This window comes from Sorex fumeus, unplaced genomic scaffold (genome assembly GCF_029834395.1).
Source record: "Sorex fumeus unplaced genomic scaffold, SorFum_2.1 ptg000098l, whole genome shotgun sequence".
NCBI lineage: Eukaryota > Metazoa > Chordata > Mammalia > Eulipotyphla > Soricidae > Sorex > Sorex fumeus.
Window position 1 is genome coordinate 48,585,066 of NW_026606155.1, and position 22,603 is coordinate 48,607,668.

The 22,603-nt window shown below is 34.1% G+C and overlaps 1 protein-coding gene across 1 annotated transcript in view; it reads left to right on the plus strand.

Annotated features, from left to right (window-relative positions):
* Positions 1-22,603, plus strand: part of MDGA2 (MAM domain containing glycosylphosphatidylinositol anchor 2) — an 873,366-nt gene that overhangs the window by 688,299 nt on the left and 162,464 nt on the right. The window contains exon 8 of the mRNA XM_056133738.1: positions 3,863-4,156. Within this exon, the coding sequence (XP_055989713.1) occupies positions 3,863-4,156 (294 nt within the window). The remainder of the gene's footprint in view (positions 1-3,862; positions 4,157-22,603) is intronic.

The following is a 22,603-nucleotide window of genomic DNA, read 5'->3' on the forward strand; positions in this document are numbered from 1 at the left end:
TTTCTACTAAGAAATCTGCAAAGTAGGAAAATAGAGATATTTTTTGTTACAGGAATCAATGCAGTTGATTGAAGAAAAAGAAGTAGAAAAAAGAAAAATATGGTGGTTTTAATTAGCAAAAGAAGTGTGTTGATAAATTATTATTAACTAAGTTAATAAATAATGATATTTAGAATTGGAAATTTGAAAGATTTGGCTTCCAAGCATCAACAAACACAACAGAAGACTTGGAATAACCTTAAGAAAAAGTTGGAATATATATTTTGGAATTGTATGTAAGAAATTAGTGAGAACAAATGAGACCTACTAACAAAAAATGTAATAATTAATATACTATAGTATATAATTTGATGGAATGAAAAATTTTGTATGATCAAAGATAGAAACTGTCATTGTCACTGTCCTCCCGTTGTTCATCGATTTGCTCAAACGGGCCCAGTAACATCTCTATTGTGAGACTTGTTGTTACTGTGTTTGGCATATTGAATACGCCACGGGTAGCTTGCCAGGCTTTGCCGTGCAGGCGAGATACTCTTGGTAGCTTGCCAGGCTCTCTGAGATGGGCGGAGGAATTGAACTCAGGTTGGCCATGTTGACTGCGTGGAAGGCAAACGCCCTACCTGCTGTTCTATCGCTCCAGCCCAAAGATAGAAAAACCTAGAAAAAATTTTGAGAATTTATAATAGCTCCTTGATTTAAAGTCATGCAAGGAAAGGTTTAGCTCTGACTTCAAAATACAAAAAGTAAATTAAGTGTTGCTATTTTGGAAAACTGGAACAATTTGTTGAAATAATCAAGTAGACCAGGCGATTCTATTGTAGACCCTGTGATGCCAGGGAATACCATCGCCACACAGAGGGTGCTGAGAGGGCCCATGCGGTACAAGAATCAAACTAGGGTCCCACACTTGTGAAGCATATCTACTCTCCAATTGCTTAGATTACCACAGGTTTATATTAAGCCAGTAGAAACAAATTTGCTGAACAATAAGCAAATCTGAAGAAATAACTTTGAAACTGCTTAAATGATAAACAAAAAAAATGTGTAAGGATCCATTTTTTACAATGCCCTGATAGGTTTGCACATCCTTAAGTCAGTATATTTTCACATTGCACCATTTAAGTGTAATTGTTTGTTATTTATTCCTCCAGTAAGAGCATCAATAAAATTTGAACACATTGAGCTGCAAATTATTATTTTCAGAAGTAAAATGTATTAGTTCTGGGTGGTTAGATTTATTGAAGACTGGGTTTTATTTTAAAAGATATAAGTTTAGAGTATATCATATCAACTGTCCATAACAGTTCATTAAATACAATTTAATTTATCATCTGTTTTCATTTATTACACAAATATTTAACCACAGTTGTATACTTGCATTTTTGTAAATTGTTAGCATACATGGGAAAAGCGCTAACATATATATATATATATATTTAAGATTAGCAATATAGATACATTTATTTGAAAGTACTTGGATAACATGTTTACCACTTCATATTTTTACCCAGACTTTTACATTGTCACTAATATTAAATATTTCACCCTAAATAACACAAGGGAATTAAATGAAAATACGAAATAGCTATACCTGATTCACAGTATCACGATCATGATCACGATCACGTTGTGATCGATTGTTGTTCATCCATTGCCTCAAGCAGGCACCAGTAACGTCTCCTTTGTCATAGCCCTGAGATTTTAAAAAGTGCCATAATCAATGCTCTTTCAGGGTTAGGAGAATGAGACCAATCATTGTTACTGGTATTTGGCATATTGAGTACGCCACGGGGAGTTTGCCAGACTCTGCCGTGCGGACAAGATACTTTTGGTAGCCTGCCGGGTTCTCCAAAGTAAGAACGAGATAATGTTCACAGTATACAAGTGATTAATATTAAGTGCTGAGGTCATTGCTGTTGTCTGTGTCTTTTCTCATGAGGTTGACTATTAATTGCCCAGTTCTTTCAGATCTTAAATGTTTTACGTTTCTATGTAAATCAACATCGTTTTCTTATGGTTTGATTCAAATAGAGCAAATTAGTTAACTACATAATTTAATTGCATATATTTTCAATAAAAATATTTAAATGTATAATTTAATTATGATCTTTTAAAAATATAGCCATATTAAAACTCATGTTATCTTAATGTCAGCTCCTGGATTCCACTTCAAGAAGGGAGTGGAGGCTAATGTCTTATACATATTTATTTCTAATATTTCTGTATTATTTAGGTTTTAGAAACCTATACAACATAAATGAAGGAATTAAATGAAAATTTTTACATGAAAATATTTAAATAGCAAGATAATTCTATGTTTACTTGAATTTCATTTTTCTCTATGTATACAAAAAGAAACAGCATTCCAACATGAGTTGAAAATAATTCAACATTTAGTGCTGAGATGTAGCTCAATACAAGAGCTAATGCCTGCATGTATGAGGTTTGCTTTAATCCATGGCATCAATACTTTTTTTCAGATTTAATTATATTATTTTTGCTTCTGGGTATGATGATGCTAGAAAAATTTCCTACGGTGCCTGGACATCTTGGCACAATGATGCTAGAAAGACAATTGCTTTTTATCTATATGAAGTTTTATCTCATATGTAATATATGACATTTATCACAAGGAGAGAATTGCTTATATGTTTTTAATTCTTATTCTTAACTTTTTATTTGCCCATGTTTTTCTGGATATATGTTCTATTGTATAGATGCATTTTAATTCATACACATTTGTTTAAGACAGATGATATTGATTGGTAGATAACTTACTGGATGAGATTGCAATATTTTCTGTATTAAACACTACCATATATGTTCCAGTCCTGTATTTTCCAGTGAGATTTTCCAACTTTTATCACAAATATTTCATAACAAATAAGAAATTTTCTTTTTGATAAAATTCAAATTTTGGTATTGAATTTTTTAAAAAGTAGCTTAAAATTAATTGTGTAAAACTAGCAACAATACCATGACAAACTATTCTTAATATTTAATGTTTTATATAAAATGCTTTGAAATTCAAATGTCAAAAATATTTAAAATCCCCAAAAGAACAATATCATGAATGGTTAGCAAGTGACAACTGATCCACTTCATTTCCATTAGGGAGTACACAAAGTCTAAACCTCAGCTCTTAGGCAAACTTTTCTAAGCCAAGTTCAGACTTCTACTTTTTTTTTGCTTTTTGAGTCATATCTGGCAATGCTCAGAGGTTACTCCTGGCTCTGCACTCAAGAATTACTCCTGGTGGTCCTCAGGGAACCGTATGGGATGCTGGGAATCGAACCCAGGTTGGCCGCATGCAAGGCAAATGTCCTACCCGCTGTGCTATCACTCCAGCCCAAAGACTTCTACTTTTAATTCAAATTCCCTATCCCCCACCATTCACACCTTTTTCCTTCTACTTGTTTATACTTTGTCTGCTAAGCCTTATCTCTTATCCTTCTCTTAACCTGTTTCTATAGTACCTCAGATAAGAGATAAAAGTGTAAGAAGCAGAAGATTGAAAACTGAAATCTATCCTCAGTAAGCAAGATTGTTTTGTGAATGCAAATGTTGAACATCCAGTTATTGGATCATAATGACAAGTCTTGAATTGATTGTATATATGTTGAGCATTCATTTGCAAACTTATTTTGTTCATTTGAAGAAAGTATTTGAGAAAGTTTTATGAATATAATTCATAATTAATTTAAATGTGACTGGTACTTATCCCCCAAATTTATATAATTTTGTCACGGACATGTCACATTTCTTCAATCAGCAGAAATTGTTTCCTTGTGATTAAATGTGTTTTGATTATGCTTTACCAGTTTATACTAACCTTGAAAAATTTTCTTTTTCCCATTTCAAGTTCCACCCAATCTGACTGTTCCACAGGAAAAATCACCTTTGGTCACCAGAGAAGGAGACACAATAGAACTGCAATGTCAAGTAACTGGAAAACCTAAACCCATCATCCTTTGGTCTAGAGCAGATAAAGAAGTCGCAATGCCTGATGGGTCAATGCAAATGGAGAGTTATGATGGAACACTGCGGATTGTGAATGTATCTCGGGAAATGTCAGGAATGTACAGATGTCAGACCAGCCAGTATAATGGATTTAACGTGAAACCAAGGGAAGCCTTGGTGCAGCTTATTGTGCAGTGTAAGTAAATTTTTTATGTTTTCTGTTGGAAAGTCAAGAAGAGAAATTTATCATGTTATTAGTAGAATGACATGAATTTTGAAAATGAATGAGGGTAAATATTTCTACATTACTGCTATAAAATTCAAACTATAATTTTCCTGAATTTATCTATTGCTTGGATTAAATAGGAAAGAGTGATGCAAAGAATCTCTTTTCTATGTTTAATTATTGCCAATGAATTCACAAATACAGCAGCCAAAGATTATCCATGTGCAAAGCAAAATGGAGACAGAAAAAATTACTCACCAGGTAATAACACTCTTGTTTTCACAGTTCATGTTTGTACTTCAGGCAACTTTGTGTCTTTTGTCCAAATTATCCATTTAGGTTAAAGCATTCATTTGCTTAAGTTGTAAAAACCTATTTATAGAAATGTTTGCATATCTATAATTATAACAATAATTATATAATTGGTGCTATTGCAATAATTCAGGCAGATATTAGTACTAAATTTTGCTTGATTTTTTTAGTAGATAATTATTGAACTAGATTAGAGTAAAATTTTATTTAATTGAGATCACCATATAGTTACAAAAACATAGATATGTGTACATTGCATTTGCTTTTAAGGTTAAAAATATCAGAATTCATCCATTAAGATGTGTAACAATGTGTCATTGGGGTTGGGTGATTGGGTGACGCCTTGGTTATCAGGTGTCTTGGACATTAGGTGATGAAATATTGCTGAAAGAAAAATAGCAAACTAGATACAGACTGGTCAAATTTCAATAGCTGCATTACATTTTTTACTGATATACTGCCTGCTCAATAAGTAAAAGTAAAGGCCCTCCCGTTGATCATCGATTTGCTCGAGCCGACCCAGTAACATCTCCATTGGAGAGTTTGTTGTTACTGTGTCTGGCATATCAAATACTCTTGGTAGCTTGCCGGGCTCTCCGAGAGGGGCGGAGGAATCGAACTCAGGTCGGCCATGTTTGGCTGCGTGCAAGGCAAACGCTCTACCCGCTGTGCTATCGCTCCAGCCTGCTCAATACATGATAGTAAAGTCATTGATGATTAAAGAAACAACACAACACACTTTAATAAAGATTATTGTTCTCTTTCTGGCATTTATCTAGAACTCAGAAAACGGCATATAGAATTTAGTCCTAAATGTTAGTTTTTGTATTTGACATAAGAATGTTAGTGGATTTAATTTAACTGACTAAATTAAAAGAATGCTTTAAATATGGGAATATTATGTTTAGAACTGATAACAATAAATTGTTTTCATAAGATAAATGTGACTGGATAGGGTGGGAACAAGATTTGCTGTTTTTAGTTCCTATTCCATAGTAACTCAGATTTTAAAATTTGCAAAGAAATGTCATATACCTTCACTGATTTTTCATTGATTACTTTTTAACTTCATTTGAATAATGAAGGTTTGGTAGTAAGTTCCATTTATCAAATAAATTTATCAATTTCTTGCATTTTTCCTAACTGGCTTTATCCTCCTAACAATAAAGCCATAGGTAGGAGTTATGTGAGACACATTTTAGAAATACACAAAAAATAGTGAACTAAGAGAAATTTCTCAATTCTTCAAAATACAAGACACTCAAGTGATTGCAGAATTGATACAATTTGGAACCATTTATTCTTGTTTGTAATCACAGAAATCAGTATTTCCTTTGAACTTAGCTCACAAAGCTTCTGTATTCCTACTGCTATTAGGGAAATTATTTTTCACTTTGCTCACATCTCCCTCTGGGGAAGTTCTGATAAATATACTGTGGTACATAGTGGCTCCAGGGAATTCTGAAATAAACCTTTAAGAACCAGTATTTCCAGCCTCCAGAGTGTAGACCTACTACAGAACACTACCAGCTCCCTTGCTTATATAGAAGTTGTTGAACTCATCAAAATTTTCACAATTTAGTTCTCTAATAGTGTAAGGAGATAAATGCTAGCAAAGTTGTCTTTAGTGTGAAAGAGATGCAATTGAAGGAAAGGCACCAACAGATAATAGGCAAAAACTATTACATTTAAAGTAAAAGCCTCTGCAATCCATTGTGGACTCCAGAGTAGGGGTCTAACTTAAAAGCGCTTCCTCTCCGGAATATGGTTCTTCAGTTTACCCAGGTAGGCAACTGTTTGCTGGCAGTTTCGCCAGTTTCAGGTGAGGATGCCAATATGTCTTTCGAGATCTGCCTTTCATACTTTCCCAATTCTTATCAACTTGCTAATTGTCTGAATACTTGCAGGTACTAACAACTGGTAATAAGTTTAGAAATAAAGCTAAATCAGTCAAGTGTAACTTTCCAGGAATATAACTCCTGTTAACAGAACCAGTCAACGTACCTAAAGATTTATTTCTGCAAAACTAATAATGCAGAATCCTTCTCATCTTTAAATAATGAACATTCTTCTTTTATAGCTACTTCATAAATGTTTGAAAATAATGCATTATGTATACTTAACTTGGTTGGTTATGCTATATGTCAGAAATATTCATATTGCATGCAACACATGTAAGATGTCATATTGAATAGAAAGGTTTTGCTAACATATTTTATATTCCCGGTATAAGATATATTTAGCTAGTACGTTTGTTGAATAAATATAAATTATAAAAACAACTGGAATGGGAATATAGAGGTTACTTCTTGCTTCTTGCAATTCTGGGTTTATTCTTTGGGTTTTAGTAACACCCAAGGAGATTGCAAGTAAGTGAAGTAAGATATTAAAGTAATTTCACTTTTACAGTACAGTTTAGAAATTCTGCTCTTTAGTACATTAGAAAATTCTTTTTTAAAATGTTTATTATATAAAAACATTATGGGATAGTACTTGACATGACATAGATGTGTAATATACATTTGTGCTTATATTTATATTACTTATATATACTCACAATCACATGTAAATTTAAATATAATTTTAGCCAGTGTCACATATAAAACACAGAAAAAAAGATGATCATAATAAATTAACAGAAATTTAGCATCTCCAAATGCAAATTTTTCCACTTGCTTAGTTTTACTTGTTCGTACTGAGTAATAACTAACCAGAGAATTAAGGGACCACAGAAGTAAAGGGTATGTAGAACTTTGGTGTGAACATATAATCAGGGTTTAAACATAAACTATGTATTTACAAATTAAATAAATAATGTATTAGTTGTTCACATATCACATATAAAATATATATGAACAGACCTCCAATTCTAAAGTTTTAAATCTCCAAATTCAGTGTATTCTTATCAAATGTTGTGAAACATTTGATATAATGTGGACCTTATATTATTATTTGATACATTATGAAATAATCATTCTATTAAAACTTCTAATTGTTTACAATTTCTAACTAATTTGCCTTATAGTATGTACAGATATTTATTTAGCAAGTGACAGAAGTCTCCAAGTATTTTATATCATTCTATGTCATGCTAAGAATGACAATCATTTTCATTAAATGGTTTAAATGATTACATTATTGAACACATTGATCATTCCTGAAAAAGAGAAACAGAAGATATTTTTCTGTTACATATTTGACTTATTTTTTGTTTGTTTGTTTTTGAAGTTACAGCCAATGATGTTCAGAGGTTACTCCAGGCTTTGCACTCAGGAATTACTCCTGGTGGTGCTTGGCGGACCATAATGGATGCTGGGGATTAAACCTGGATTGGCCATGAGCAAGACAAATACCTCACCCACTGTAATATCACTCAGGCCCCTTATTTGAGTTTTATAACTGCCAATTACCACAGATAATATTTATTAAAGTAGGAAGTTGCAGATATTAGTACAAAGTCATTTCAAATTTTTATCAAGTTTTTTGTTTAATTTGTATGCTTTTGAAACTTGAAACAGTTTTATAATTTTCTGAATCATCTTATTTTGAGTAGAATTTTAATAAATTGGAAATAAAATGTTATATACATTTATTAATTTATGTCATTTAAAATCCTTAGTATATATAGAGCTTTCTAAACAAAGCTAGACAATTTCTAAACAAAAATAACAATGTAGAATTAATATTTATTTGTACATTAGAGTTCTTTAAATACAAAGTAATAAAAATATCATTCGGTGTATTCATTACTTCTTAAATGAAGGAACTAAAATATATATGTTTTTATTTTAACATAATTTATTTATATGAAATTCATTACATACTGTTATCTTGATTTCATAAACAATAACATTTTTTATTACACTGACAAATCTGTAGTAAGGCAAGTTTTTTTGAATTACAGTTTCTTGAAAACAGTTGAAAAAACTATATTGCATTCATGCCACTTTTGCTCTTCATGATATATAATGACAGCGGTAGGGCATTTGCTTTGCACGCAGCCAACATGGCCGACCCGAGTTCTATTCCTCTGCCCCTCTCGGAGAGCCCGGCAAGCTACCGAGAGTATCTCGCCCGCACGGCAGAGCCTGGCAAGCTCCCCGTGTTGTATTCGATATGCCAAACACAGTAACAACAAAGTCTCCAATGGAGACGTTACTGGGCCCACTCGAGCAAATTGATGATCAACGGGAGGGCCTTTACATATATCAAATATATTCCTGTTAAGAGTTATAAAATATAGAGGAGAGTATTGAAACATCAAACTTTTAAGTTATATTTCAGTGATATTTCATCTATCACCTATAATTTCTCTCTGGCATAAAGTAAAATACTGAAAGAAAATGATCATGGCCATTGAGAATCCCATTTTCCATCTTTTCTACAGCAAGATCAAATTGTATGAAGAAAAGTGGGCCATCTATTCAAATATTATTACTCTTGTTCTTGAGAAACATAGAAAAAATATAATTACTTCATGTCAAAAAAAAATTCAAGCAGAACAGAATATTATGGGCCTTATAAATAAAGATTAAATTAAATATAGATTGATATATGCTGCAACTAATGTAGTAACTTTCTAGAATTTCTAAATAATTTTTGTAGTAAATGACTTTTGAGTGAATATAATATATATTGATTGGGTATTTATATTCACTCTATTGAGTAAAAATACATTTTAGGTTTAAAATGAAAAGTTACCCAGAAAATATTAAGTGTGGCCAAAGATTAAACAGAATAAGTTAATGTAAATGACAAGATTAGCATGGTTAAAAAGGAAACTAAGGAGAAATTTTTCATATACATATAGGAAGATGTTAAAGGCTATCCAAAGGAATTTATAAGTAAATGAACAAGATTTCTAACTTAATAGTGACAAAATTCTGAAATCCAACTTTAGTAACTTGTATCTTTGAAAACACCCATATATAGATGTATTTCTTATTTTCTGTATTAATTCAATCCAACTTTCATTTTTAATTTGTGGATGTGGTAAATCAATATTACTTCCTTATCTAATTCTTACCATTACATTTTCTTGACAATTCTTGAACTCTTTTTCACTTTAAGTCATTTTTAGTCCTGGCTCACTCCCATATTTTAGAAAGTTTCTTGGTGACTTAAACAGGTACTCCTACATAGTTTACAGAGTAGAAATGCATGAGACAATTTAGCATTTTAGCCTTCAAGATAAAACTGTTTTGAACATAAAATAGAAAACTTACTTCTCTCAAAATAATTGGTTATTATTTTACAATTTTCTTTTATTATAACTTTCTTATAATGTTGCTTATGATATTAATATGAACTAAATATTGCTAGTGGTTCCATAATTTTCACACGAACATATTAACTAATTGCATTTATTTATTTCACCAAAACAAATTTTTCTAAGAGACTAAACTTTGATGTCTGTTGGGCTGCTGGGTGTGGGGAGGGACTTTCACCTGGCCTCCTCTGGAGTGCCCCCGAGTGAAAACAGCCTAGTGTGGAGTCTGCTGGCATGCTTATGGGGGCCTCATTTTATGCTCCCTTCCAGGAGAAGTACCTGTGAGTTCTGGAGGGTGGCCAAAGAGGAGATTATCTAGCACCAGCAGGAGGTGGCTTATGGGTGTGATCTCTGGGTTGCCGGAGACTGGGGTAAGCAGGCAGAGGATCTCTGCTCCCAGGTCCCGTTGACAGATGGAATCTCTCTTTGGCCACACTCCAGAACTCATGGCTGCTTCTTCTGGAAGTGAGCATAAGATGAAGTCCCATAACCATCCCACCAGATTCCGTGCCAGGCTGTTTTCACTAGGGGTGCCCCAGAGAGGGGCGGGTGATAGCCCTCCCCACCTCAAGAGACCCAGCCCCGGCAGCCGACCTCCACTTCCAAACCTCCCACCCCCAAGCTCCAGGCCGCTTTCTACATGCTTGGGCTGAGCCTCATGCATGAGTGAAGTCCCATGGAACTCAGGTAATGCGGAACTTTGTGACCTTGAACTCTGGGCTCAGAGTAATAAGGAAGTCAAATTAACATTAGAGATATTAGTTAGAGAAATAACAAATCTTATTACCTATATATAAGTAATGGGATTAAGGATTTCAAGATCAGTGAGTAAAATTGATAGTGTGTATAAAATAAAAGGAATGCTTGGAGGTCCCTGATCACCACTGAAGTAGATAATCTCTAGATAATATCTGAAATCTCTGAAATCCTCAGGTCTAGCACTGCACTGCCCACCCAGTTGGTCAAAATTGCCTGGAAGGGCTCAAGGATGTGGTGATGGAATAGGAGCCTGGGGCTTCAAGTATAGATGAAAGTCTGTGTAGAGGAAGCCCAGATGGTATATGTTTTCATGTTTTGCTTTTTATGTAGAAAGATTTCACTGATAAAAAAGTTATTTTTGGTAAAAATCCTAATTCTGGGGAATATCCCTAATTTTCACTCCTTTAGATGTGAAGGAAATGAGAAAAAATATAGCGGTTCAAATGGGCTTATTGAGACATAACCCATATACAAAAGTGACAAGACTTTGGGAGGTCTGTTCAGAGTATCTTGAGTTGGCTGATACAATACACAATAGATAATTACGGTGATTATTATTTTATTTCCCTCATTTCCCAATGTTTTTCTTTAATACATAAAATTTCATGTCAAAGCTCTATTTTTTTCTTGATTCTCATTTCTTTCATAGCCTATTTTATTATTTTTAATGTTTTTATTTATTTATTTTTTATTAACCATGTTAGATCATAGTTAGAAAGTTGTTTATAGTTGAGTTTCATACAATGTTCCATCACCCATAGTCTATTTTATTGTGGATTGTTTTTATTCTTTTTAAATAAAAATTATTCTGGACATCACAGCACTGGTCATGCATTTTTTTCTGCTAGTCGTTTAAAATCATTCTTATTATGGGGGCCACACCAGGGCCAAACCAGCGATGCTCAGTGTTTACTCCTGGCTTTGCTTTACTCCTTGCAGTGCTTGGGAAATTACTCCTTGCAGTTTATCTAGAACCAGCAGGAAATTACTCCTTGCAGTGCTTGGGAACTATTTGGGATTCCAGGGATATAACCCAGCTTTGCCACATGGAAGGCAAGAAACCAATGCACTGGATTCTCTCCAACCCCTTTTTCTGCTAGGATTAATTTATTTTAGTTTAACTGATCCTGCCATCCTGAAAATCACAATACTTCTTTTTTCTTATTTGCCCGGAGAAGATAGAAGGGTTCTTAGCCATCTAAGTTAAATTGTCAAGTAAGTAAAGTAAAGCCCGGCAAGCTACCGAGAGTATTCGATATGCCAGACACAGTAACAACAAAGTCTCCAATGGAGACGTTACTGGGCCCGCTCGAGCAAATTGTCAAAGAAGACTGATATATCTCTTTCTAAGAAGATTCAATGTAGAATACACACAGGTTACTGTGCAATTTTAGCAGAGAATACGTAGAAAGAGTGTTTTTCTGTACAAAAAATACAGAAAGGAATAACTGCACATTTTTCCTGGTGCCATTTCTTCTTCTATTTTAAAATAATTTTGAAACCATAGTCTTATATTTAGAAAAAAAAATTTTTAATTTGCTCGAGCGGGCGCAGTAACGTCTCCATTGGAGACTTTGTTGTTATCGTGTCTGGCATATCGAATACTCTCGGTAAAATGTATATTTTCAGCATCTATATAAAAACATGGAATAGTGACCAGCTAGTTTAAATAGATTGCTTAAAATTATTAACCACTTAACTGAAACAAAACTTATTTTTATTGATGTAAATGAAGTGCATCTGGCCATCTCTGTTGTATAGACATATTCAAGTGTATGTTCTTAGCATTTCACAATACTAAAAATAAATCTTCCTTTGAAAGTCTTTGTTATTGCATGTATCTTAAATAAAAATATTTTCTGTTGCTTCTTTTCCTAGAGTTTTCCTTTTTATGGTAATAAAAATATTAGAAATAGAACACTTAAAGTTTCAACAGTTACAAAGAACTTTTTAAAAATTTTTAAACTTTAAAAAACTTCTATTTTTTTTTAGTTCTATCCTTTTTTTGGAGGGGGTCACACCTGGCGATGCTCAGGGGTTACTCCTGGCTCATGCACTCAGGAATTGCTCCTGGCGGTGCTCAGGGGACCATTTGGGGTGCTGGGAATCGAACCTGTGTCAGTCATGTTGGCTGCGTGCAAGGCAAATGCCCTACCCGCTGTGTTATCACTCCAGCTCCTAGTTCTATCTTTTTTTAATCTTAGTAAATTTTAAAACTTTCCCCAACTTACATTTTATTAGGACATATTATAAGAATTTCCGGTGAGAAGATGAAGTTAAGAATTTATTTTTTGTTGTTTTTGTTTTGGGCATAGCCAGTAGTTCTCAGGACTTCCTCCTGACTCTGCACCCAGAGATAAGTCCTGGTGGTTCCAGGAGACCATATGGGGTGCCGGGAATCAAACCCTAGTGGCTGTGTGCAAGTACCCTACCAGCTGTACCCCCAAATTAAAAATGTGTTATTTACCAGTTTTGCCCTTCTTCCTTTACAGAAATATAGTCTCCCAAAGAGGTAAATATAAACATGTATAAATGTACAATGTGTAACTTTAAAACTTCTATGCTTTTTAAAATCTTTTATAGTTAAATAGGAGTTAGCTTTCACCAAAAGCAAAGATATTCTTCACAAGTATAGATGTGAGGCATTTCTTAAGGCTTGTGCTATTCTGTGACAATAAGAGAGAGTAATAATAAATAATTAGATTAAATCATACAGTTTAAAAATATTATAGGTCATGATGATTGCATATCTCATATTTTTTCTTAAATATGCCCCTATTGTCAGAGAAAAATAAAAGTTATGCCAGAGACATGGGATCTAATGGTTAGGAAAAAAAATGCACAAGCACATCAAAAGTTAGTGTAAGAAATTAAATGTAAAAAAATTTTTCAGTAAATGAATGACAAAACTAATTAGACAATGTCAAATCCATGTCTAGCATTGTGGAAGAAATGCATAGCTCTGGCGAGAGAATACATATACTAAAGTAATTAATTAATCAATTTTAAAACTTGTTCATAAAGAATTAGTATATATTTTGTTAGGAAGTTTATAGTTATTATTTCTTCAGTGCTACATAATATTTTAATATTTTGTAGCAGTCACTTATTTTTACAAACTGTATTACATGGACTCTGTGCTAGGCTGTTTCCTCTCAAGGAGCCCCAGAGGGGGCAGACGAGGGCCCTCCATGCTTCAGGGGACCCAGTCCTGGCAGCAGATCTCCACTGCCCAACTGCCACCATGTTCCAGGACACTTTCTGGACCACGCGGCTGATCATGGGACACTTCCTACCCATTGTCCATGGTTTCCACACCATGTTTGATGGAGTTCAGACAGTAGGCAACAGATCATAGAGAGAAACATATTGAATATGACATATATATGTATATATATGTATATATATGTGTGTATATATATATATATATATATATATATATATATATCTCACAGTGCCCGGCAAGCTACCAAGAGTATCCCACATGGGCAGAGACTGGCATATTCGATATGGCAAATCTAGTAACTATAACGGGTCTCATTCCCTTCACCCTGAAAGAGCCTCCAACCATTGGGAAATATGAGTAAGGAGAGGCTGCTGAAATCTCAGGGCTGGGATGAATAGAGGCGTTACTAGTGCCCACTCGAGTAAACTGACAAACAGGATGACTGTGATACAGTGATACAGTGATTGTATCATTTGGAGTATTCATATTTTGTCAATGAATTTCAACCTACTAGACTCCAACATTCCTCAAGGTTGACTTAGTTTCAGATACTTTTAACTCCAGATACCATAGGCACATTTACTTTCTTTTTTTCTTTTTTTCTTTTTTTTTTTTATTAGTAAAACACCATGAGGTACAGTTGTAGACATACAAATTTTTGTGCCTCGGTTTCAGTTATACAATGATTGAATACTCATCCCTCCACCAGTGCCCATTCTCCACCACCACTGATCCCAATATCCCTCCCACCTCCCATCTGCTCCATCCCACCCTACCTCTGTGGCAGGGCATTCCCTTTTGTTCTCTCTCTCCTTTTGAGTGCTGTGGTTTGCAAAAGAGGCATTGAGTGGCAATCATGTTCGGTCTATAGTCTACTCTCATCACGCATTTCCCATCCTGGGAGGAACCTCCCAAAACTCTTTATTTAGTGCTCCCTTCTCTATCTGAGCTGCCTTTTCCCCCTAGCATGTGCGGTTTGCCTCAAAGCCATGGAGTAATCTTTCTGGTACTTATCTCGGCTATTCTGGGGGTGTTAGTCTCCTATTTTTGTTACTTTATGTTCCCCAGATGAATGCAATCATTCTATGTCTGTCTCTCTCTTTCTGACTCATTTCGCTTAGCATGATACTTTCCATGTAGTACCACTTGTATATAAATTTCATGACTACATCTTTTCTAACAGCTGCATAGTACTCCATTGTGTAGATGTACCAAAGTTTCTTTAACCAGTCATCTGTTCTCGGGCACTCATGTTTTTTCCAGATTCTAGCTATTGTAAACAGTGCTGCAATAAACAAACAAGTGCAGATGCCACTTCGACTATACTTTTTTTTCCCTCTCTGTGATATATTCCCAGGAGTTGTATTGCTGGGTCAAATGGGAGCTTAATTTCTAATTTTTTGAGAATCATCCATACTGTTTTCCAAAAGGGCTGAACCAGCCAGCATTCCCACCAGCAGTGAAGGAAAGTCCCTTTCTTGCGACATCCGTGCCAACAACGGTTGCTTTTGGTCTTTTGGATGTGGGCAAGTCTCTGTGGTGTGAAATGATATCTCATTGTATGCACATTCACTTTAAAGACATAATACAGAACCCACTGCCTGTTAGCATGCTGTGATATATCTATTTCTGGGAAGGTTGAAAAAGAGAAAATATTTTTTATTGATGTGGTTGAAGGAGAGGTAATACTGGCAAATCATCATAAAGTAAGAGATACAGTTCAATGTTCCAAAATATAGAAAATCCTCTCAACAAATAATATTCTCACACAATTATTTGGAAGTAGGGAGTTATTCTCTTACGTTTATAGTATTTGGAGATCTCCTTGATCTTGGATTTTTACATGCAAATAGCCTGATCTTTCTTCTATTTTGTAACATAAATTGTCTACAGATACTGCCTAATAATACCAGGATAAGGTTAAAAAATTACTGCCGGAAGGTCAGAGAGAGCACAGGGGTTAAGTGGTTGTTTTGCACAAGATGGATCCAGGCTCAATACTCAGCAGTATAAGCTTGTTTCCCCAAACACCACCAGGAATGATCTTGAGCAAAGAGAGGGTAAACCATGAGTACCACTAGTGTTGGGAGAAAGCCCCTTTTGGTCTGCTTTGATGTGCCATATTAATCCTTGGGCTCGGCCCTGGCGGGAAGTTCCCAGAGTATTCAGAAGACTGTTGCAATGTATATTTAGGATAACAGGTCAGTGCTGCCATGGGACAGGATCCTGGGACAGAATGTGTAAGCAGATGTGTTGGTGACAGCCTATCCATTATGATCAAAGGAAGAATATAAACCTATCTATAGATCTATAATGAAGCAATGTAATCCTACCTATAGAACTGTGAGAAAACATGTCTGTAAGTGATCGTTGCATGTCTTCTTCAATTGCCCAGCCTATGTAAATAAAGCTTGCTATTTGCTCAATAAATCTGAACCGCTTTACGGGGCCCCCACCATGCTTGTGTGCTTACTTATTTCCTGGAGGAGGCGGTGGCAAGTTTTGCTTTTTTCCCTTGATCCCTCACCTTAGCTAGAGGGAAGCTGGTTTCTGTCCTTAGTACTCTGAGCAGTGGCCCCTTGCTGGACGAGGGAGCGCACTGAACAGAGGCTGGGAGTAGACCCCAACAACACAAGTTTTGACCTATAAGACCAAGAACAAAAATACATCATACAGACACAAATTAATCACATAATTTTAAGAGCACTGTGTAGCTGATTGATCATATAGAAGGAGACCTCTAAATTTCTAGGTAGGAACTGATAGGAGCCTCTGCGGTCTAGGAGCCAATATCCATCACAAATCTATATATCTAATTCACAGAGAGTCATTAGGCTGCCAGAATCACTACACTAAAAGCTGTGGCCACCTATCAGTTATTAATATTTCCCTCAATCCACAGCTTATCTAATGCAGAAATGTTGCCTAAAATTGTAGTTGGTCTTTTTATTCCTCCCTTCTCATTGCCAAGGAAGAAGAGCCAAAATTCAGGAAAAAAGCCAAAATTCTTATAAAGGTAGGAAAATGTTCTTTGGTTCTTTCAATGATTCAATTTTTTTAAATCTGCCATGCTTAATTTTTTTGATCTTGCGCTCTTCATTTGTTCATAATTTCACCGAGTATTAGCAAATATTTCTAACATACCTACCTTACTTTTTAAAGTAGAACTTGCTTTTTTGACTAATCTTCTGTGAACTACTGTGCTTATATATATATTTTCAGATGATTTGTTTGAGAGGGATTAACTATTTCATGCTGTTCTATCAGGTCATTTTGGTCCAACTTTTGAATTAATTTCTTTTGGCAAGTTAGTATTTTTTGAAATCTTAAGGATTCTTGTGGAGAAAAGCAAAATTCTTCAAAGGAAACTTGAGATTTAAATTGCCCATGCATACGAAATCAAGGGAGAAAGAAGCTCTCCCTTGATTTCACACTTATTAAACTTATTTTAAAAGAAAATTATTCTTACTCCTTGAACCCAGACCATTTCAAAGAGAAGAAAGATAAAGACTTTGAAAATTACTGAACTTCTGGATTTAGCTCTTTAATTCTGTTTTTCAGTAAATGAAATGTTTTTCTTCAGAAAGATTGTATACTGAGTAACATTTTAAAAAATTTAATAAAGTAGAGTTATGCAAAATTAATTTAGAAAAAAAGGATTTATTATAAAGCAGGAAATTGAAGTTTTTTAAAAAAGAAAACAGATGCAATTATTAGCATTTAAACTCTGCGTTGAAATATATGAATGAAATGGGGGGCTGGTGAGATAGTACAGAGGGTAGGGTACTAGCCTGGTATGTGGCTGACCTGGGTTTTATCTCCAGCACCCATATCATCCCAGAACACCAACAGGAGTGATCCCTGAGCATAAAACCAGGAGTAAGCCCTGAGAACAGTCAGGGGTGGCCCATAAACAAACACAGAAATAGAAATATATGGATAAAATAATATATAAGATACCTAGTTTTCCTTTATCTGTTCTTAGCTTGTCATTGTCAACATTTATCTGGTGATTCTAGTTTTTAAAGATGTATATTATATTATATATAATTTATATATTATTAAACACAGATTTTTTTTTTTTTTTGCTTTTTGGGTCACACCCGGCGATGCTCAGGGGTTACTCCTGGCTCATGCACTCAGGAATTACTCCTGGAGGTGCTTATGAAATGCTGGGACTCGAACCCATGTCGGCCATGTTGGCTGCGTGCAAGGAAAACACCCTACCTGCTGTGCTATCGCTCCAGCCCCTAAACACAGATTTTTTTTTACAGGATAGTTATAATATGATACTTTCTAGTTGAGCTAAAATTATTAAGAAATCAATTTCAGGTTTTTTACTTTATAGCATGAAATATAAAATAAAAAATAATGAAAGTTTTAGTAATCATAGATTTTTAAATACTCATATCTAGAGAAGTATAAATGTGATCATGCTTACCTATTATTTTATTTTTCTAACACATTTCTATATCTAGCTAAATATTGTTCACATTGGAGACATATATTGAGTAAACATTCGTTTTGTCAATGTAGTTAATGAATGCAGTTAATGTAGTTAATGAAGTTAACAAGTGGAGTTAACAACATTTTTTAAAATGTAGTTAATTTTCCTTTTGTCAAGTCAGGTATAGTTCTTTCTCCACCGGCAATCTAATGATTGAAATCATTATTTCTAATTGGGCCTTCCTCACGTAAGTATTTGGGTCACTCCACCAAATTCTGTCATTTCAAGATTGTTTCCTTTTCTGGTGAATTCTAAATTCTGTGACTAAATTTAACTTAGTGTGATTCCCCTCAATAATTTTCCTTTTAAGTTCCCTGTCTCACATAAAGAATCACTCAACTCTTTTTTTTTTTTTAATTTTATTGAATCACCGTGGGATAGTTACAAGCTTTCATGTTTAGGTTACAGTCACACAATGATCAGACACCCATCCCCCCCACCACTGCACACTATTCACCACCACTATCCCCGGTATACTCCCCCTTTCCCACCCTCCCCCTGCCTCTATGGCAGACATGAGAATCACTCTACTTTTATTAGTAATATTAAAGTCATTGTTCTTTCTTTTCCCCCAAGGTATAGTGGAAAATTAAAGTACTAGATTTTGAAATTAGAAATTTTGTTTAATCCAGCTTGGTGCATTAGCCATAATTTTCCTCAGCATTTATTTTTATTCTTTCATAATGGAGATTTACATCCAATATGACATAGAATTCTAGGAGGATAAATGTTTAGCATTTATTTATTTATTTTGTATTTTCCTAAATGTTACTTTTAATTTCTTAAACCTTCTGTAACCCTTCCTGCTCCATCTTAGTTCCAGTTTCATTTTAAAGCTAAATTTTTAATTTCTTACAAGAAATTCCTACTATTTTTCCTATATTTAATCTTTCCTTCCTCCTCTAATATTGCTACCAGAAAAATATTTATTTGTGAACTGGTACAGTTAAATAAGTTAAAGGCAAAAATTGTGTGACTCAGTGTTACAGGCAAGATAGTGTAGTGGGTTCTGGTATAAACATTTTCATCTGAACATTTGGCTCAGTTTCATGTGTTGCTTTTAATTAATACTGTCTTATTATTTATAAGTCCAGTTGAAAAATGAAAGTCTCTCCCTCTTTGCTAGTCACCCAAGGATTAACTCCAACTGAAATATTTTTTGGTTGGCTTGTATAAACCTACTTTATAAAAAAGCCAGGGAAGCTTTGCTATAATTGATTGGTCCCATCACAGTTGAAAGTTATTAGGCTGCTACTCATACTTGTGATTCACAGTTCAGCCTCCTAATTGGCAAAAAGAACTACCATCTTTCTTTGATAGTATATACCATATATTAATTAAAATAAAATATTCATTACCCTGAGTACTTTTTTAAGTGAAGTGGGGTTTTAAGAATTCTTTTGTCATAATTATCCATAAAGTCACCTCTATGTTCCTACTGTTTACAATCTTCAATGGAAATGTCATTTATTTTTCAAGATAGCATCTGAAACCTCTACTTATTTTAGTTGTTACTGCATCTATAATGCATCAATTCTGCATCTTCTTTTTGCATTTAATAATTTTAGTTTTATACTCATTTTACAATTTTAAATCTTTCTCCATTTATGAGTCATGCACATCTTTGAAGAAACTAGAAAAGTAAATGTATAAGCTATTATAAATATCTAATTTGAATTTTGTTATGATTTGTATTTTCACCCCTCTCGGGGAGCCTGGCAAGCTATCAAGAGTATTTTGCCCACACGACAAAGCCTGACAATATACCTGTGATGTATTCGCTATGCCAGACACAGTAACAGCAAGTCTCACAAAAGAGATGTTATTGGACCCACTTGAGCAAATCGATGAACAATGGAAGGACAGTGCAGTGACAGTGTATCTATAATTTTATTAACAAAGATAAAACACAACAGAAATAATTTTTAATTGTAAATATGGATTGCTTATACTCCAGAAAAGGGAGAGAGGATTAAATGTGTGATAGTTTCTAATTTTGATATTTGGTTCTGATTTAACCATTAGCATTTTAATGTTTGACTTGTGTCTATATCTACCACCACTTTCCTTATGCAAATGAAAAACAGTAAGTAATCCTTCAATATGATATTGATACCAACAAAAGAAGTCTAGTTTGTACTCAATTACAGAAAATACATATTCTAGTAAAATTTTAGTTAACTCATATTAAATTTAAAAGATTAATAAATAAATTTATTTGCAGCTATTTTCCATTATTAACAAAACCTAGTTGTCTGATAAAAGTGAAAGATAAGTAGAAAAACAGAAGGCCTAATTGCTTCTATCTGATTAAAAATACAAAACAGAAAGGAAAAAGCATTTGTGTTATATTGTAGAAAAAATACAATGTATTTGTAAATAATGCTGAATAAGATATTCTTAAATTAGATAATTACAATTGTAAATGCCATATGAGTATTTTTAAGAATATTAAGGATGTCACCTTTTTAATTTTACATATTTTCATTTTTTAATTTATGATCAATTTTAATTTATAATAGTATTGATCACTAGATATAAAATTGGATTCATATATTAATGTAAATGTCATGCAGATAAGTATATATTATTTTGAAGTTATTTATTTTTAAGTACTGTGATTGTGAAGCATACCACTGTCTTTTAAAAAAATACATAGCATAAAAATACTAGTTAAATCAAATTATTTTTATTTTTTGTGTCAATTTCTATGCAGAGATCTTTTATGGTGTTTTATAGACATTTTTCAAATCGATAGAAAAAGATGATAGTTTGGAAATTAGTATTTCTCTTTCAAAAGCCATTTTTTGGAATGCCCAATTTAAAAATTAGATTGTCTGTTTGCCTTAGCAGAAACATTTGTTGAAAAGCTGTGGAATACTTTTTCTCAAAGCAATATGACAAAAAATGTTCTGTTTTCAGTGTTCTATTTAATCCCCTGGAGCGATAGCACAGCGGGTAGGGCGTTCGCCTTACAAGCGGCCAACATGGCTGACCCGAGTTCGATTCCTCCGCCCCTCTCGGAGAGCCCGGCAAGCTACCGAGAGTATTGGATATGCCAGACACAGTAACAACAAAGTCTCCAATGGAGACGTTACTGGGCCCACTCGAGCAAATCGACGATCAACGGGAGGGACTTTACCTTACCTTACCTTACCTAATTTTTATTGAGATCCTGTCATTTATCGTGCTATTAATAATGATTTCTCATTCACATGTTTCCAATATTATGCCATTTACCGGTGTACTTCTCCCTCTCCTAGGGACCCCAACAGTCCTAATTATGTTTCACTTTCTGGTGAGCACTGCATGGTGTGGTCCCCCAGCAAACAGGCAAACAAAAAACCATCAACACCACAAACCAAAAAGGAGATAGTTTCCCATTTAAGATTTGGAAGAAATCATTAGTGAACTTGTCTGGTCCTGGGCTTTTGTTTTGGGAGAGATTGTTTTAAAGACATTTTTATCTCAACATCCTTGATAGTAATGTGTATATGCAGATTTTCTACTTTCTTTCAACTAGCTTTGGATGGTTCTAAGACTAAAAATTTATTCATTTCTTCTAGGTTTTTCAGTTCAGTGTGATGAAATTGTTCATGTTTTTTATTTTATGTATTTCTGAGATATTTCTCAACTTCTCCCCTTTCGGTTATATATATATATATATTTTTTTTTCTTTGTTAGTTTAAATGGGCTGGAGCGATAGCACAGTGGTAGAGTGTTTGCCTTGCACGCAGCCAACATGGCCGACCCGAGTTCGATTCCTCTGCCTGCATGGCAGAGCCTGGCAAGCTATCCATGACGTATTCGATATGCCAAACACAGTAACAACAAAGTCTCCAATGGAGACGTTACTGGGCCCGCTCGAGCAAATCGATGAACAACAGGAGGACAGTGACAGTGACAGTTAGTTTAACCAGAGGGTTGTCAATCTTAATTATTTTTTAAAGTTTTTAGTTTTATGATCTTTTTATTAAATTGTGATTTTAATTTCCATATAATTTCTGTTGAATTTTTATTATTTCTCTCTTTCTACTTACTTTGGGTCCCTTTGTTTTTCTTTTCCTAATTTCTAAAAATGTCATGATAGGTTGTTTATTCATTCTTCTTCTTGTTTCCTGAGAAGTACCTGTAGTGCAATAGCTTTCCTCATTAAAGCTCCTGCTGTACCCCATAGTTCTAGTAGTCCATGGTTTCATTCATATTGGTAACCAGGGATCTTTTTACATTCATTTTGACCCAGTGTTCTTTGTTGTTGTTGGTTTTTTTTTAGCAGGGTGTTGAACAACTTGTAATACTTGAGTTTTTCTTTCCCCAGATTTTTGTGATTTGTTTCCATGTATA